This window comes from Bos javanicus, chromosome 21 (genome assembly GCF_032452875.1).
Source record: "Bos javanicus breed banteng chromosome 21, ARS-OSU_banteng_1.0, whole genome shotgun sequence".
Taxonomy (NCBI): domain Eukaryota; kingdom Metazoa; phylum Chordata; class Mammalia; order Artiodactyla; family Bovidae; genus Bos; species Bos javanicus.
The window spans coordinates 28,068,069-28,087,013 of NC_083888.1; the positions used below are offsets into that span (position 1 = coordinate 28,068,069).

An 18,945-nucleotide genomic window follows, 5' to 3' on the forward strand; every position below is an offset into this window, starting at 1 on the left:
TTATGATAAAACCCCCAACAAAATTGCTACAGAAGATGGTGAGCAGCAGAATATCCCTAAGGAAAATGGAAGCATGGCAAAAAGAGTGCTCAAAAGAAAAATAAAGGATCAAAACTGCGACTTTTATGAAGCAAGTGAAAAGACATAAAGAAAACTTACAGGACACAACAGTACAAACAAGAATTTTCAAAAACTAAAAAATGAGGCCGACAGAATTCATACTAATTAGAAAATTTTAAAAGCAATTTTATATAGGGACACAAATAAATATACTACCATGAAAGAAAGTAAAACAGAAATCATTTTTAAAACAGAAATGATTCAGGGATTTTTTTAAAAAAGGATTTGAGAGGAAATGACAAATAATGAAGACAGGCAAAAGAAATACAACATATAAATAAAAGGAGTTCCTAAAGAACAAAACCAAAATAAAAGAAAAAATAAAACAGTAAAACTAGAATTAAATAATATTTCCTTTCCTATATACATTATATAGATAGATAAAAAACTGTACATACTCAAAGGACACAAATCCCTGTACATATCTGAGAATACCAATTCAGAGGAAACACCAAAATATATTCAAGTAAACTGACTAGATTTTAAGGCAGAAGACTCATTTGTATCTAGGAAAAATTTTAAAAGAAATAAAAATCAGATTATCATCACATTAGGGTAGTGACCCATTATGTCAAAAATACTCAAGGGAAACAGTGATTTACGGGGTTTTATGTCCCGTAAAGCTAATCTTCAAGTATAAAAGGACAGAGATAAGCTACTAAACATGTAAAAAAACCCTTAGGGAATATCAGTTTTCATGATCCCTTCCTAATAGAAAATAACTTTCTGACAATCAAAATGACAAGCATCACATGAAAAGGACTGGTGATAAAGATACACCTACTTACAATACTAAGATTAAATGAGGATTAAAGGATGAAAGGGTTAAATTTTATAATAACTATATGATCAAGATAGTTGTAAAATCATTTCTTTAAATGGGGGAGAGGAACAGTGTGAGCATTTGCTAAAAAAAACTTTTAATATTGTTTCCAGTAATCAAAATTGACAGTAGTATAATTATTACTATCCCAAGGCAATTGTATACTCTGTATTGGATTTACAAAAACACTAGCATGGTGCTTTTCAGAGGGATTTTCCAAAGAAATGGAAAATAATCCACTTTTCTCATATATGTTGACCATAAAAAAATTTAGATGCATCAAAATATAGTTGATTTTCATATCTTTACATGAGAAAATGTCCAAGATAATGATTTTTTTATTATGGTGGTGGGAGAATTGGTTTAAAACAGTATATATAATATGATCTCATTTATTTGTATGCACACACACATACATGGCTATAGTTTTTGGATGAATTAAAAGCATCAGAAGAATTTTATTTCCATCATATTTCATTCTTTCAAGACCACAGGCAGCCACAAGCAACACTAACCTGTACTTTTACCTTTGCCTGGTAGTGAAACTAATCTGATGGTAAACAGGAGACCTACAATCTGTTCAGTTACTTTCCCATTTCACTGAACACTAGATATGCCCATTCCTTTACGTTATAATTGCTTCTGCAGAGAGTAGTTACAACAGGGGCCATATGGCCAACAAAGCTGAAACTATTTACTGTCTGACCTTCTGTATCAAGAGGAATGGTTTGCTCACTCATCTGCTGAAATTCTTCTTATTTTTTAGTTGAAGGATAATTGCTTTACAGAATTTTGTTGTTTTCTGTTAAACTTCAACTTGAATCAGCTATAGGTGTACATATGACCCTTCCCTCTTGAACCTCCCTCCCATCTCCCTCCCCATCCCAGCCCTCTAGGTTGATACTGGAACACCTGTTTCAGTTCCCTGAGACCAGGCAAACTCCCACTGGCTATCTATTTTACATATGGTAATGTAAGTTTCCAAGTTACTCTCTCCATACATCTCACCCTTTCCTCCCCTCTAAGTATTTCCTGATCCCTTAAAAGACTTCTTAAAAGGGGGGAAAGAGTCCTGAAAGTTGCTGGCTGCTGAAATAGAACTGCACAATATGAACACACCCTCCTCCAAAGACTCTTCTGTCTCCTTCAAAAAATGCTCAACTCTTTGAAGATTCTTCTTGCCTTTTTTCCCTCCTGTCTTTATGCCAAATTTCTACAACTACATTTCTACACTTATTCTAAAACTTAATTCTAACTTTTCTCACCTTACACACACAGTTTACTTCTACAGTTTCTGTCGTTTGCCTCCTCTTTCCTTCTTCCAATCTACCCTCAACATTCTATGAAAACTGTTTCAGTTATATGTTTCCACAGTGAACACGGGGTCAAAAAATTTTTGGACTAAATGGATCCTTGGCAATCATTTGCTCAAGTTCCTTTTCACCAATGAATTCAGAAAGCCTGGAGTCCTATAGTCACTTCACTAACTGATAAGTAGACCACAGGTAGGAAGAGTCTCTTGACGAAAATGAAAGCAGATAGAGAAAAGGCTGGCTTAAAACTTAAAATTCAGAAAACTAAGATCATGGCATCCAGTCCCATCATTTCATAGCAAATAGATGGGGAAACAATGGAAACAGTGACAGACTTTATTTTGTTGGGTTCCAGAATCATTGCAGATGGTGACTGCAGCCATGAAATTAAAAGACACTTGCTTCTTGGAAGAAAAGCTATGAGCAACCTAGTTCAGTTCAGGCACTCGGTTGTGTCCGACTCCCTGCGACCCCGTGATCTGCAGCACGCCAAGCCTCCCTGTCCATTACCAACTCCCGGAGTTTACCCAAACTCATGTCCATTGAGTCAGTAATGCCATGTAACCATCGCATCCTCTGTTGTCCCCTTCTCCTCCTGCCTTCAATCTTTCCCAACATCAGGGTCTTTTCCAATGAGTCAGCTCTTCACATCAAGTGGCCAAAGTATTGGAGTTTCAGCTTCAACATCAGTCCTTCCAATGAACACCCAGGACTGATCTCCTTTAGGATGGACTGGTTGGATCTCCTTGCAGTCCAAGGGACTCTCAAGAGTCTTCTCCTACACCACAGTTCAAAACCATCAATTCTTCTGAGTTCAGCTTTCTTTATAGTCCAACTCTCACATCCATACATGACCACTGGAAAAACCACAGCCTTGACTAGACCGACCTTTGTTGACAAAGTAATGTCTCTGCTTTTTAATATGCTGTCTGGGTTGGTCATAACTTTCCTTCCAAGGAGTGAGCGTCTTTTAATTTCACGACTGTAATCACCATCTGCAGTGATTTTGGAGCCCAAAACATAAAGTCAGCCACTGTTTCCCCATCTGTTTGCCATGAAGTGATGGGACCAGATGTCATGATCTTAGTTTTCTGAATGTTGAGCTTTAAGCCAACTTTTTCATTCTCCTCTTTCACTTTCATCAAGAGGCTCGTTAGTTCTTCTTCACGTTCTGCCATAAGGGTGGTGTCATCCACATATCTGAGGTTACTGATATTTCTCCTGGCAATTTTGATTCCAAAAATTCCCATTTTGTGCTTCATCCAGCCCAGGGTTTCTCATGATATACTCTGCATATAAGTTAAATAAGCAGCGTGACAATATACAGCACTAACATACTCCTTTTCCTATTTGGAACCAGTCTGTTGTTCCATGTCCAGTTCTAACTGTTGCTTCCTGACCTGCATATAGGTTTCTCAAGAGGCAGGTCAGGTGGTCTGGTATTCCCACCTCTTTCAGAATTTTCCACAGTTTATTGTGATCCACACAGTCAAAGGCTTTGGCATAGTCAATAAAGCAGAAACAGATGTTTTTCTGGAACTCTCTTGCTTTTTCGATGATCCAGCAAATGTTGGCAATTTGATCTCTGGTTCCTCTTCCTTTTCTAAAACCAGCTTGAACATCTGGAAGTTTACGGTTCACGTATTGCTTAAGCCTGGCTTGGAGAATTCTGAGCATTACTTTACTAGCGTGTGAGATGAGCAACCTAGACAGCATATTAAAAAGTAGACTTTGCACAACAAAGGTCAGTCTAGTCAAAACTACGGTTTTTCCAGTAGTCACGTATGGATCTGAGAGCTGGACCATAAAGAAAGCTGAGCACCAAAGAACTGATGCTTTTGAACTGTGGTATTGGAAAAGACTTAATAAGAATCCCTGGGACCACAAAGAGATCAAACCAGTCAATCGTAAAAGAAATCAGTCCTGAATATTCATCGGAAGGACTGATGCTCAGGCTGAAGCTCCAATACTTTGGCCACCTGATGCGAAGAACTGACTCAGTGGAAAAGACCCTGATGCTGTCAAAGATTGAAGGCAGGAGGAGAAGGGGACGACAGAATATGAGATGGCTGGATGGAATCACTGACTCGATGGATATGAGTCTGAGCAAACTCTGGGAGTTGGTGATGGACAGGGAAGCCTGGCATGCTGTAGTCCAGGGAGTCACAGAGTCGGACATGACTGACTGACTGAACAGGACACCTGCAATTGGGGGTGTCCTCCTCCAAAACTGTCCTTTTCTCCACAAAACTGAACTTACCACCAATGTTCTTTAAAAAAAAAAAAAAAAGCCAAACTTTGGCCCCTTTCTTATCAATGTTACTACTTTTTATTTGATTCATTTTATTACATATACATGTAGTTTATGTGCTAGAACTACAAGAGTTTTTAATTTTAGGTATTATATTCCATAAATATCCATTATATTTAAAGTTAAATTTTACATATAAGTGAGAAGAGCATTATATGCTGAGTCCAGAGACCTGCAGTCAAGATGCTCCTCCTTGGGATCATTTCCGTAGACCTTTCTGAGACTTAGGTTTATTCCATGTGGTTACTGACACCTGTCATAATGCTGGGAAAGACTGGGGGCAGAGAGGATTAGATGGTTGGATGCCATCACTGACTCAACGGACATGAATTTGAGCAAACTCTGGGAGATAGCAAAGGACAGGGAAGATTAGCATGCTGCAGTGCATGGGGTCGTGAAGAGTCAGACATGACTCATGACTGAACACCACCACAAAGGCTCTGAAACATTCATAATGCACTCTATCAATTATACACAATGGCATCCAACCAGGTAAAACAAGGCTAGCTTAGCTTATATCCTCACCTCAGTGTAAATGCTTACTTCTACCCATCATACACTAGTTGATGCAGAATTCCACCCTCCTGGCCTCTTTTCTTAGAACAGCTTTATTGACATATAAATTCATGTCACAGCTCGTATCAGTACTTCATTTCTTGTTCAGCAATATTCCATTGCGCGGATATAAGACATTTTGCTTATTCATCATCGGTGAATGGGCATGTGGGCTATTTGTAGTTTCAGGCTACCGTGAATAATGCTGCTATGAACACTGATGTTTAAGCTATTGTGCTGGTATCCATCTTCATTTCTCTTGGGTATATGCCTAGCAGCAGAGCTGCTGGTCACATGTAATTCTGTGTTTACCTCTTGAATATCTTAGTTTATCACAGTTGGCTCCACCAGCCAACATCCACATCTTCATCAACACTTATTACTGTCTGCTTCTGTGATCACAGTCATTCCAGAGGGTGCCACTCTCACTTTTGACGTATGGTTCCCTGATGGTCAGTGCCACTGAGCACCTTTTCATATGTTTATTGAATAGTTCTGTATCTTCTTTGCAGAAATCTTATTAAAATTCTTCAGTCCATTTAAAAAACTGAATTGTCTTTTTACTTCTGAATTTCTGTATTCTGGATACAAGTCCCTTCTCATGCATCCTTTGTGCTCAGTCACTCAGTCATGTCCGAATGTTTGTGATCCCATGGACTGCAGCCCTCCAGGGTCCTCTGTCCATGGAATTCTCCAGGCAAGAATACTGGAGTGGGTTGCCATTTTCTCCTCCAGAGGATCTTCCCAACCCAGGGATCAAACCTGCCATCTCCCTTGTCTTTCTGTACTGCAGGCAGATTCTTTACTGCTGAGCCACCAGGGAAGCCCCTATCAGATACTGGATTTGCAAATATTTTCTTTCTCCCATTCTATGGGTTATCCCTTCACTTTCTTACTGAAAGTTTCTTGGTTTCCTTTGAAACACAAAAAATTTTAATTTTGATGCAGCCTTATTTTACCGGTTTACTCTTTAATTTCCTGTATTTTCATGATCTTATCTAAGAAATCAGTGCCTAATCTGAGGTCATAAAGATTTATTCCTGTGTTTTCTTCTAACTTACATTTAGGTTTTGAGCACGGAGGTTAATTATGTTCTTGGTGTAAAACAGGAGTCAAAATTCACTAGTTTTCACGTGCTCAACCAGTTATCCCAGTACCATCTAGTCAGGACTATTCCTTTTTTCATTGAATTATCCCCGCCCGTTGTTCCAAGGTTATTTATTCAACTACCTCTCTATTTGAAACACTTACCTGCTTGACCTTGTATTATCTATCTCTTAACTAGATTCCTTGCTTTCAACATATTTTCCCCATTTAATTTTTTTAGTTTTAGGTGTACAACATACTGCTTAAATTTTCTTTTTACTTACATAGAGTTGATTTATTTTCAAGTATACAATATCATGATACAAGTTTTTATAGATTATACTCCTTTTATAGTTACTATAAAAATATTGGCTATAATCCCATCCTATATAATATAACCCTATAGCTTATTTTATAAACAGTAGTCTTATCTCTTAACCCCTCTACTCCTATCTTGAACCTCCTGTTTCCTCTCTTCACTGGTAACCACTAGTTTGTTCTCTTTATCTGTGTCTGTTTCTTTTTTGTTATATTCACCAGTTTTATTTTTGATTCTGCATATCACCTAATAAGTGTAATACTCTCTAGGTCCACCCACGTTGTTGCCAATGGCCTTATTTCATTCTTCTTTATGGATGAGGAATATTCCATACTGTCTGGTGGCTCAGACAGTAAAGAATCTGCCACTCGCAATGTGGGAGAGACCTGGGTTTGATCCCTGAATTGGGAAAATCCCCGGGAGGAGAGGACGGCCACCTACTCCAATATTCTTACCTGGAGAATCCCCATGAACAGAGGAGCCTGGCAGGCTACAGTCCATGGGGTCGCTAAGAGTCAGACACAAATGAGTGACTATGCACAGCACAATATTCCACTGTGTTTATGTACCACATCTTCTTTATCCATTCACCTGCTGATGAACACTTAGGTTGCTTTAGTATCTTGGTTATTGTTAACTAGTGCTGCTATGAGCACTGAGGTGCATGTATCTTTACAAATTAGTCTTTGTTTTCTTCGAATATACAACCAAAAGTGGAACTGCCAGATTATATGGTAGCTCTATTTTTGGTTTTCTGAGGAACCGCTGTACTGTTTTCCATAGAAGCTGCACTAGTTTACATTCCCACCAGGGTACTAGGGTTCCCATTTCTCCACATGCTCACCAACACTTGTTATTTGTAGACTTTTTGATGATGGCCATTCTCAAGGTCCCAAGAGGTCCTGGGGCTGGTGTGAGTCTGCTGGCAGGTAGGGATGAGGTCCAGGGGACCATAGGGCTCATGCCCTATGAAAGAAGTAAAAAGAGGTTCTAGGGCTAGTACCAGCCAACTGGTGGGCAGAGGCAGGTCCTGGGGTCCCTGGCTGCAGGGAACCCAGGAACTGCTGGTGAGAGGGGCTGAGGCCCAAAGGGTGCTGGGCTGGTGCCTGCCCACTGGTGTGTGAAGCTGCTCACAGGGCTTGTGCCAATTCACAAGTGGATGCAGCCAGGACTCCGAGTCTCTGGCTGCAGGCCCTGGGGGTCCTGGTGCTAATGAGCTGGAAGGATGATTCCAAAATGATCCCTGCCAGCACCAGGGGCCACAGGTTAGAATGAGCTCCCCAAAATGGGCTCTGCCAGTGTCTGTATCCCCTGGGAGCCCTGTAGTTGCCTCCTGACTCTCTAGGAGGCTCTCCTAGATAAGAAGGTGGATATGATCCAGGTTCCTTTCCAATTACTGCTTGTGCCTTGGGTCCTGGACAGTGTGAGACGTTCTATGCCCCTTTAAGAGTGAAGTCTCTACTTTTCACAACCCTCCTTTAAGAGTGAAGTCTCTACTTTTCACAACCCTACTGGTGTTCAAAGCCAAGGCCTGGGGTTTCTGGGGATTCGTTTTCCTGGTGCAGGACCAGTGGGCTGGGGAGCCTGATGTGGAGCTCACACTCCACGCCTCAGGAGAACCTCTGCATTGTGATCATCCTCCCAATTTGTGGGTTGCCCACCTAAGGGTACGGGTCTTGACTGTGACTCCACCCCTCCTACCCATCTCATGTGGCTCCTTATCATCTTTAGTTGTAGATCTTTATATCCCCAAACTTGGTCATCAGTAACTGCTCTGTAAACAGATGTTCATTCTGGTATACCCACGAGACCAAGTGCGCTCAAGGTCTTTCTTCTCTGCCATCATGGCCAAGCTTCTCTCAAAGTTCTCTCAACCCGTTAATTCTTTAGTATAAAAATATCATTTAATCTTTCACATATTAATAGTACTTTTTCAGAAAATAAAAAAGTAGAGAGAACCAACTCATTCCGGAGCATTTATTCATTTCTCAAAGATCTATAAACATATACGTGTTTTCTAAGGGAGAACATCTGAAAGTAAAGAAAGCCATGGGTACATCATGGGAGGAAAGGGTGGGACACAGGGCCCCCTGGATGCACTACCATCTCAAATGACAGACCTGCACCTGCCAATACTATAGCCATTAATACACAACTACTAAGCACCCAAAACGTGGCTATTCTTACCTGAAATGTGCTGAAATTGCAAGATGTGCATCGGTTTTGTAAGACTCAGTATGGAAAAGAAAAAGCAAAGTACAGTATATCAATTTTTAAATATTAATTACATATTGAAAATGACAATATTTTGGATATACTGAATTAAATAAAGATCTATTATAAAGTCAATTCACACACAGTTTACATTTTTCAATGTTAAGACCAGGAAAATTATAATTACATTGTGGTTTTTATTATATTGCTACTGGGCAATGCTGCTATTTTATCTCTGAAAAGCGATTGTGTTGAATATATAGGCTTCCTAGGAAATTAAGCTTCATTGGGCATAACTAAGTACACCAAGCACTAAAAGGGTAATGCAAGAGGAGATGGGATAAACAACCGCCTGGGGTATATATTCATCTATCACTGAGGATAAAAAAATCCATGAGGCAAGGAATGCTGCCTATTTCTTTTCTGATAAACTTCCCAGAACTACAACAGTGCTTGGCATACACTGGAGCTAAATTACTCAGCTTTGAAGAATGAATAGGATTTCAATGGTTTCTAGTATTCTAAGAAGAGAGTTTCCTCTGAAGATGAAAACAGAAGAAGGAGGAAATACAGAAGCATATCATATATTTTTCTGGACAGTAAACAGCAGAAAATGGTAGCTTAATCCACAGGATTTTTATTCTTTTGAAAAACAAAGTTACCTTCGCTTTTCACATAACTAACATTGGATGTCAAAGAATATGGATTTGCCTTTATCTGTCAAGACACAGTGTCTACAACTCCAGGTTACTGCCAAAAGCATACAGTCTCAAATTATCTCCTTCACACTACTGTTTCAAAGGTTCACTTGACTCACCTCTAGGAGAATGACTGTCTCATTCCTTTGCCAGTGTTTCTTAAATATGTGATGCTAGAGGCCACAGCCCTCCCTTTCAAACATGTGGTTTTAAACATACACATGAGGGGTTCCATCCCAGACAGAAAGAATCCAGATCTTAAGGAGTGGGGATGATCCAGTTACTCTTCTTTACAATAAACCTAGAGGGCTACTGCTCTCCATCAGTGGTCAGCAGACCATGGCCTGCGGGCTAAATCCAGCTAGCTGCCACTGTGTAAATAAAGCTCTCCTGGAACAGAGTGACACCCATCTGTTAACCTACTCTCTATGATTGCTTCTGCAACCATAGCCGTGACAGAGATGCATGGCCTGCAAGGCCTGAAGTATTTATTAGCTGGCTCTTCACAGTAAAAGTTTGCTGACAGTGCTCTAGATAGTCCATATTTTATTCTGGATCAACTCAGAAAACCAAAGGAAAGACATCTGGAAGACAGTTCTGCAGCCTCAGAGAATGAAGTCAACTGAATTATGCTTTCTTTGGTGTTAAGTCTTACAGTGACAGGTCTATTTTTAAAAACCTTCAAAAACGTTTCCTGGAGGGATGGTTGCTGAGGATTTCCATTCTGTCCTAGTCTCTCTCTGATGAGGCCCAGGGGCACACAGCTCTGTGTTCCCAGGACAACAGTAAATGTGTCTGAAAACCAAAGAATTGTGAATTATACACACTCATCTTCTCCCCACGTTATCTTTTGCTGACATTTTTCTGGGCTGGTACCCTCCTTAAAGCAAAAGACACCTGAAGCCCAGGAAGAGAGAGAGAAGGGAATCCACACTGATCTCTCCAGACGGGAGTCCCAGACCTTTTCCTGAGCACCACCACTTCCATGAAGAGCTGGTGGGACACTTTTAAATTAACACATTCAGAAAATCAGACTCTTGTTTCTTCACCATTCAGAATCTTTTCCTACTTGGCCTAAGACAATGAGACACATCTATAGAAAATAAACTAGCATTTGCCCAAAACTGAGAAAACCTGGCAGAACAGTAAAAAAGGAGAAACATCCTTTAGCTAATTTAAGTGTCTTATTTTATTTTACTTATTTAAAAACTAAAAGGTATTAAGGGAGAAAAAATGTAATGTGGTATGTGGTTAAATTACACCCTATGGTCTCAAATGATCTAGCTTCTACCTTAAGAAATTATAAAAAGAACAGCAACTTAAACCCAATATAAGTAGAAGAAACATTAAAATAAGAGTAGAAACCAGTGAAATACAAAGCAGAAAATTTTAAATCACTAAAAAGAAAAGCAGGTATTTTGAAAAATCGATAAAATTGTTTAAACCTACAGCCAGACTGACCAAAAAATGAGAAGGCACAGATTACCAATATCAAAAATGAAAATATTATAGATCCTAAGACATTAAAATAAGGGAGTGTTATGAATAACTTTATGTCTATAAATTTGATAATTCAGATAAAAGGAAAAAAATACTTTGAAAGTTACAAACTACCAAAGCTACAAAAAAAAATCTCCTAAAGCTAACAAAGAAGAAACATATAACCTGAAGAGTCCTATACAAAATCAAAGAAAACAAATGTTTAGTTAAAAGCTTTTTCATGAAGAAAACTCCAGAACCAGACGGCTACACTGAGTCGAGAGAACTTCAGCTGCACACAGAGTCTGCCAGGGAGCACAGAAAGGAGAAAGGCAGGCTTCCTCACTCCTAAACCAGCACACATACAAGAAAAAAGTACTAGCCAATATCCTAAACCAGCACACACGTGAGGCGAAAGTACTAACCAATATCCCACATCAGTACACATACGAGAAAAAAGTACTAACCAATAACCTAAACCAGTACACACACAAGGAGAAAGTACTAACCAGTATCCTTCATGAATGCAGAAACAAGTGTCTCCACAGAACATCAGCAAAGCAATCCAGCCATATATAAAATGAGCAACACATCACAACTAGGCAGAATTTATCCTGGGAATGGAAGGCTGTTCAACTCCAAAAAGCAAGAAACTGAATATATCAACAGACTAAAAGCTTTAGAGTGATAACTTTAATCAATTTAATGATAATTTCCATCAATACTTAGGAAAAAAGCATGGGCAAAAATCCAAAATCTACTCATGACTTTAAAAAAAGGCCTTTTAGCAAAATAAGTATAAAAGGGCACTTCCTCAACCTATTAAATGGCAAAATAGAAACACAAGGCCACTTCTTTAACCTCATAAAAGGCATCTACAAAAACCTTACTGCCAACATCACACACAAGGCTGAAAAAGATGTCTGCTCACAGTACCTATTCAGCAATATCCTGGAAGTCCTAGCTAGTACAGTCAGGCAAGAAAAAGAAATGAATAGATCAAAAAAGATGAAATAAAACTGCCTCTATTCACAAATGACTGCCCACATAGAAAAATGCAAAAGAAATCTACCATGAAAGTTCCTAGAACTTCTAAGTTTAGAAGTTTCAAGTTCACTATTAAAAGAAACAAAAACTGTATTTCTACATATTAATACACAATCAAAAACTGAAATTTAAAAACTACTATTTACAACAGCATAAGGAAACATAAAACATGCTTATCAAGAAATCTTAACAAAGTGTGTGTAGAATCTCTATGCGGAAAACTACAAAACAGTACTAAGGTAAATGGAGAGATATACTACATCCGTAATTTATACTGTTGAAGAATACTCAATACTGTTAAGATACCAATTCTCCCCAAATGGATCTGCAGATTCAATGCAATCCCAATGAGAATCCTAGCAGATTTTTTTGTAATTTGACAAACATTCTAAAATTTACATAGCAAGGCAAAGGAATTAGTTAAAGTAATTAAAAAATAATAGAAAAATAAAAAATTTGGAGGAGTCACACTACCTGATTTCCACACTTAATATAAAGTTACAATTATCAAGGCAGAAACAACAAGCAAAAGGATAGACACACAGCTGAACAGAACAGACTAGGGAAAGACCCACACATACAATGGTCATTGATTTTTTTTTTTAAAAGACTGTTTTTCATGTGGACAGTTTTTAAAGTCTTTATTGCATCTGTTACAATACTGTTTCTGTTTTATGTTTGGGCTTTTTGGCTGTGAGGCACGTGGGATCTTAGTTTCCCAAAAAGGACTGAACCAGCGCTCTCTGTACTGGAAGGCCAAGTCTCAAACACTGCACCCCCAGGAGAGTTCCAGTCAATTGATTTCTGACAAAGGTAGAAAGCAACTAAATGAAGAAAGAATAACCTTTTCATAAGTGGTTGGTCAAAAAAGTGGACATCTGTATTAAAAAAAAAAAAAAATTCCCTTGCCCTTATTTTATAATACATACAAAATTTAATTAATAAAAAAAAAAACACTTCCAGAAAATAACAGGAATAATAATTGGGACCTTGGGTTTGGCAGAATTCTCAAATACAAAACTAAAAGCAAAACTGATAAAAGCAAAAACTAATAAATTAGACTTTATCAAAATTGAAAACGTAAGCTCTACAAAGGGCACTGTTAAGAGCAGGGAAAAGGCAAGTCACAGGGGAAAATATGTGCAAAACAGTATCTAGTAAAGAACTTGTATCTAGAAGATATTAAAACTTTCAAAACTCAGTAACAACTTCTGTGCAGCAAGGGACACAGTCAGCAGAATGCAAAGGTAATCCATGAAATGGGAAAAAAACATTTACAAATCATATATCTACTGATAAGGGATTAATGACCAGAATATAGAAAAACTCCTACAATTCAACAAATAAAACCCCAATTAAAAAATGGACAAAGGAACTAGAAAAAAAAAAAAAGGAACTGAACAGATAGTAAATTGTTATGTGTATTTTACCACAATTTAAAAAAACAGTAAGTGTAAAAATTAATACACAGAAACCTCAAATAAAATAGAGTTAGGTGGCCAGCAGGGGATGCGCTTGTGCACTGTGTTATTAGCAGAGCCCAACAGGAGTAACACTGACTTCCTCTTCCTGCCTGCCAGGAGCTCCACCACTGTCACAACTCAGCCAGGGAACAACCACAATACCCTGGGCTCTCCATTCCTCTGGTGGACTCACTGTTTACTTCAGCCCTCCCAACTTCCTTTTCCCCTCCATGAAAGAGTGCTCTTCTCCATTGTCTGCTGGGGTCCTGCACTGTCTCGTCATGGTTGCAGACCCTCAACTGCAATTCTTTGTTGATCCCCAGCAAACCCACTTCTGCCGGAGAAATAACTGTTACTCTATTTATTTAAGGTCAGTATAAGAAAACAAACAATTTAATTAAAAATAGGCAAAATATGTGAACACATTTTACCAAAGAATACTGGAGTGGGTAGCCTACCCCTTCTCTAGCGGACCTTCCCAACCCAGGAATTGAACTGGGGTCTCCTGCACTGCAGGCGAATTCTTTACCAACTAAGCTATCAGGGAATCCCTAAAGAAGATAGATATATAGATGACAAATAAGCACATAAACAGATATTCAACATCATTAAATCTTTAGAGAATTACAAACTAAAACCACAATGACATACCACAACATACCTATTAGAATAGATAAAAAGGAGGAGGAAAACAACACTCCAGCCCTGATACAATCAACTGTTTGTGAGGATACAAAGTAACTGGAGCCCTTATGAGCTGCTGGCTGAGATGCAGAATAGTACAGAAAGTATGACAGGTCCTTTGAAAGCTAAACATTCTCTTACCATAAAACCCACAACACTGCATTCCCAGGAGTTTACCCAAGAGAAAGGAAAAGGTATAAGCATACAAAAACCTGTGTACCAGAGCAGATTTATTCATAATTACCAAAGGTATCCAGGCTGAAGAATGAATAAGCGAATTATTCTATATTCATACAATGAAATGCTAACTCAGCAATAAGAAGAAACTAACTACTACTGATACAAGTCTATCACAGAGAAATCTCAAGTGCATTAGGTTAAGTATAAGAAGCTAGTCTCAAAAGACTACATACTATATGAGTTCCTCTCATGTCATTCTAGAAAAGGCCAATGTACAGAACAGAAAACACCAGGGGTTGCTAAGTGCTGAAGGTGAGGGCTTGAGGCTGACTACAAGCTGCACGCGGGAGAACCTCAGGGTGACCGACTGTTGTACATTGTCTGCAGTGGTGGTTATGTGACTGTCACAGGGCTAAATGCGTTTGGCAGACTCAGGACTATACGTAAGGATGAATTTTAATGTGTGTAAATTATATCAATAAAAACAATGGAAGTATTAAGAAAATTAATGAAATATGATAAAATACTATCAAATTATTCTATAAACACTAGCCAATTGACTATAAGGCATGATAATATATGTTTAATCTGATTTAAATATGTTATCTATCAGGATATTTCAAACAAATTCAGGCCATACCTTAGCTCTATAAAGTTAAGGTTAGTATTATGATTTTTTTTTTTTTTTACTATTTAGAGAGACACAAAAAAAAATTGAGTATATTTTATCTGAAATCACTGTTTCTTTTCAAAACAATTAATTCACCCGTGAAGTGATGGGACCAGATGCCATGATTTTAGTTTTCTGAGTCTTGAGTTTTAAGCCAATTTTTTCACTATCCTCTTTCGCCTTCATCAAGAGGCTCTTTAGTTCTTCTTCACTTTGTGTCATAAGGGTGGTATCATCTGTGTATCTGAGGTTATTGATATTTCTCCCAGCAATCTTGCTTCCAGCTTGTGCTTCATCCAGCCCGGCATTTTGCATGATGTACTCTGCATACAAGTTGAACAAGCAAGGTGACAATACTTGACATACTTCTTTCCCAATCTGGAACCAGTCTGTTGTTTCATGTCCAGTTCTAACTGTTGCTTCTTGACCTGCATACAGATTTCTCAGGAACCAGGTCAGGTGGTCTGATATTCCCATCTCGAAGAATTTTCCAGTTTGTTGTGATCCACATAGTCAAAGGCTTTGGCGTAGTCAATAAAGCAAAAGTAGATGTTTTTCTGGAACTCTCTTGCTTTTTTGATGATCCAGTGGATGTTGGCAATTTGATCTCTGGTTCCTCTGGCTTTTCTAAATCCAGCTTGAACATCTGGAAGTTCATAGTTCACGTACTGTTGAAGCCTGGCTTGGAGCATTTTGAGCATTACTTTGCTAGCATGTGAGATGAGTGCAGTTGTGCAGTAGTTTGAACATTTAGAAAACTAAGATCATGGCATCCGGTCCATTACTTCATGACAAATAGATGGGGAAACAATGGAAACGGGGAGAGACTATTTTCTTGGGCTTCAAAATCACTACAGATGGTGACTGTAGCCATGAAATTAAAAGACGCTTGCTCCTTGGAAAGAAAAGCTATGACCATCTTAGACAGCATATTAAAAAGCAGAGACATTACTTTATCAACAAAGGTCCATCTAGTCAAAGCTACAGTTTTTCCAGTAGTCATGTATGGATGTGAGAGTTGGGCTATAAAGAAAGCGGACCAAAGAATCGATGCTTTTGAACTGTTAGGGTCCCTAGGACTACAAGGAGATCCAACCAGTCAATCTTAAAGGAAATCAGTCCCAAATATTCATTGGAAGGACTGATGCTGAAGCTGAAACTCCAATATTTTGGCCCCTGATGTGAAGAACCAACTCATTGGAAAAGACCCTGATGCTGGGAAAGATTGAAGGCGGGAGGAGAAGGGGCCAACAGAGGATGAAATGGTTGGATGGTATCACCAACACGACGGACACGAGTTTGAGTAAACTCCGGGAGTTGGTGATGGACAGGGAAGCCCAGCGTGCTGCAGTCCATGGGGTCGCAAAGAGTCAGACATGATTGAGCAACTGAACTGAACTGAATTTACCCATTGCCTATCATGTGCAGATTCAAAGATTCACAAGATCGCAATTTAGGAACATGACTTTCCCCCTCTCTAACTTGCTAGTAATGGACACAGCGGGTAGAAACAGTATGTGTAAAACGTCTGTCTGTTCTCTCATCTCTTTCTGCACGTTCTCCAGGGAGAAGGGGAATCCGCAATCAGCTCTCTTCAGAGGGAGGAAAAGGGAGACCTATGGGCAGCATGACTTTATGCCAAGTACTATTAGGCGGCATCAGCCACATTTTACACCTGTGGAAACCGAAGTTTTAGAAGTGAGTTGGACCATGCGTGCTCATTTCTAAAGGGAAGCAGGCAGTGCTAGAATTCAAATTCCAAACAGGTTCATTTCAGACAAAGCTCTTACTTTTTTCTTTTAACATAAGTATTTTAAAGCTATCATTTACTTAATCCTCATTTCAGAATTTTCCATCTAGTTCTAGAGCCACATGGCATGTGGTATCTTAAGTTCCCTGACCAGGGATTGAACCCATGCCCTCTGCAGTGGAAGTGCAGAGTCTTAACCACTCAACCTCCAGGGAAGTACCACAAAGTTCTTAATCTTACCCAGATCACTGTAATTTGCTCTCTGACCATCTGCAAATGCTTAAGCAACAGCTTGGTTCTACATGTTTCAAAACAAGGAATATCTTTTAAGATTTTATTACTTGCATGACCTTGTTCAATTTTAAACCCCAAGCTTACAATATATACTTATATACTCAGAAACACTAACACAGTTTACACATTTACACCAGCATACGGTGTCTTTTATCTGATCACTCAAAACTTAAAATATAAACCACTTGATTTCTTAAGTCATGACTGAAAACAGCAATATACAAATAACAACCGAAAGGATATATGAAAAAGTAATCATGCTCACTTTTGACCTTAATAAAGAATTTATTGCAACTCTGATTTTAAACAAAGGATTATAGAAAAGTTCTTCCCCTTTCTTCTGGCTTCCTGACATCTGGCTTTCCTCTATTGTTTTCAGAAACTGCCAGGATCCTGAGTTACACGCAGATTATTTACTCAACAGAACTCACCCTGTGAAGTGTCACCGTGTGTTGTTCCCATATAGCTGTTTCCTCCATTGTTGTGTTCTGACAGAGGAAAAGAAAAACAGTTATCTTTTAAGAGAATGTCTTTCATAAAGTAGATGAGAACCTCTAGCAAACAATTTAGCACAGTAAAATACCAAAATCCATACTTTTAATATTAGGTACTCTGAAGAGCACTTAATAATTACAGAAGTTTTTTGCTTGCTTCTGTTTTTGTTGTAAGAGACAGGAAAGTATACACAGGAACTTCCTTTGTTTTAACTTAATTTGGACAAACGCCACTCAACACTCACTTCAGGCCAGCTGAAATCAATGCTCAAGCTAATTCTGCAAGTTAACAGTGACAGAAATTAGAACAGCATTTTTAAAGTATCTAACAACATAAAAACATTTAAAAGCTTTCCTTACACTGTGCAAAGAAAGGAAACAACAAATACCTCTTAACTCAGTACTTATACATATTACAGGAAAACAGATAAGACCATTCGATAGGTTTGGTCAGTGGTTGCTTCAGTATCAGCTGTAACACTACTGCTCAACCTAGTCTCATTTTACTACAGAATTATCTTCACATTTTGTTTATTACTCTAAAGAAAAAAAAGGGTGGGGCTTTTCCAGTATACATATCATGCACACAAGCCCATAACAAAAGAACAAACAATTCCACCCCTCTCAAAGAATCCCTGGGTAAAATAAGTGATGCGAGCGCCCAGAGTTGCTGCTGCTCAAACATCTGTATAATTCAGGTTCTTCTCCTGTCACAGCTTTTACTGAAGAGGGAAATAAATCACTATCTAAAGGATGGGCACTAAGGAATTTAGAGTAAATTTCTTGTAAATTGGGTTCATTGCTCTTGGAAGTTTAAAGTAATTCAATCTCTTTTAGTGTTATCATTCTCTGCAGCTGGGGTTGCTGAACATACACAGACATTGACAATTTGTCTAAAGGCTTTCCAGAGTTATCCAAAGGTAGGGTGGAAGGGAGAACGCTGAGCATGACACTGCCAGGCTGTCGCTGTCACCCAGAGTTATCGACGTCTGTGCCACAGGTGAGCTTTCCTAGCACACTGCTGTCATGAGCATCATGAGAAGATATCCACCATGGGGCTGTGGGCCCACTTCTTTCCACAGCAAATTTAATCGAACATTAATGCCCCCTGAGAAAATGAATCCCTATAAAGAAAGCCCACTTCCCTCAATTCAGAGCCACTAGATTAACTTTCCTGCCAGATGAACAAGAGAGGCAAAGAAAGGATCCCTCTGTCCCCAACCATAGATAAGAACTGTCCACTAACGTTTTGTTTCAATCTTGCAGTCAAGTGCAGCAAAACCTCCTTTTAATGAGACCTCTACTGGAAACAAAGCTGTTTTGTTTTTAAAAAAAATGACAGAGACACATATATTTTTAAAAAATTCCTCCATCAATGTGACACAGTGATGATAGGAGTAATTCTGCTAAACAGAAAGAGTCCTACTAAATTACACATGATAAAA

At 38.7% G+C, this 18,945-nt stretch overlaps 1 protein-coding gene across 9 annotated transcripts in view; it reads right to left on the reverse strand.

The window, feature by feature from the left end:
* Positions 1-18,945, reverse strand: part of TJP1 (tight junction protein 1) — a 259,314-nt gene that overhangs the window by 66,701 nt on the left and 173,668 nt on the right. For all 9 annotated transcript variants that reach the window (XM_061394641.1, XM_061394644.1, XM_061394640.1 and 6 more), the window contains one exon: positions 17,438-17,494. In XM_061394641.1, the coding sequence (XP_061250625.1) occupies positions 17,438-17,494 (57 nt within the window). The remainder of the gene's footprint in view (positions 1-17,437; positions 17,495-18,945) is intronic.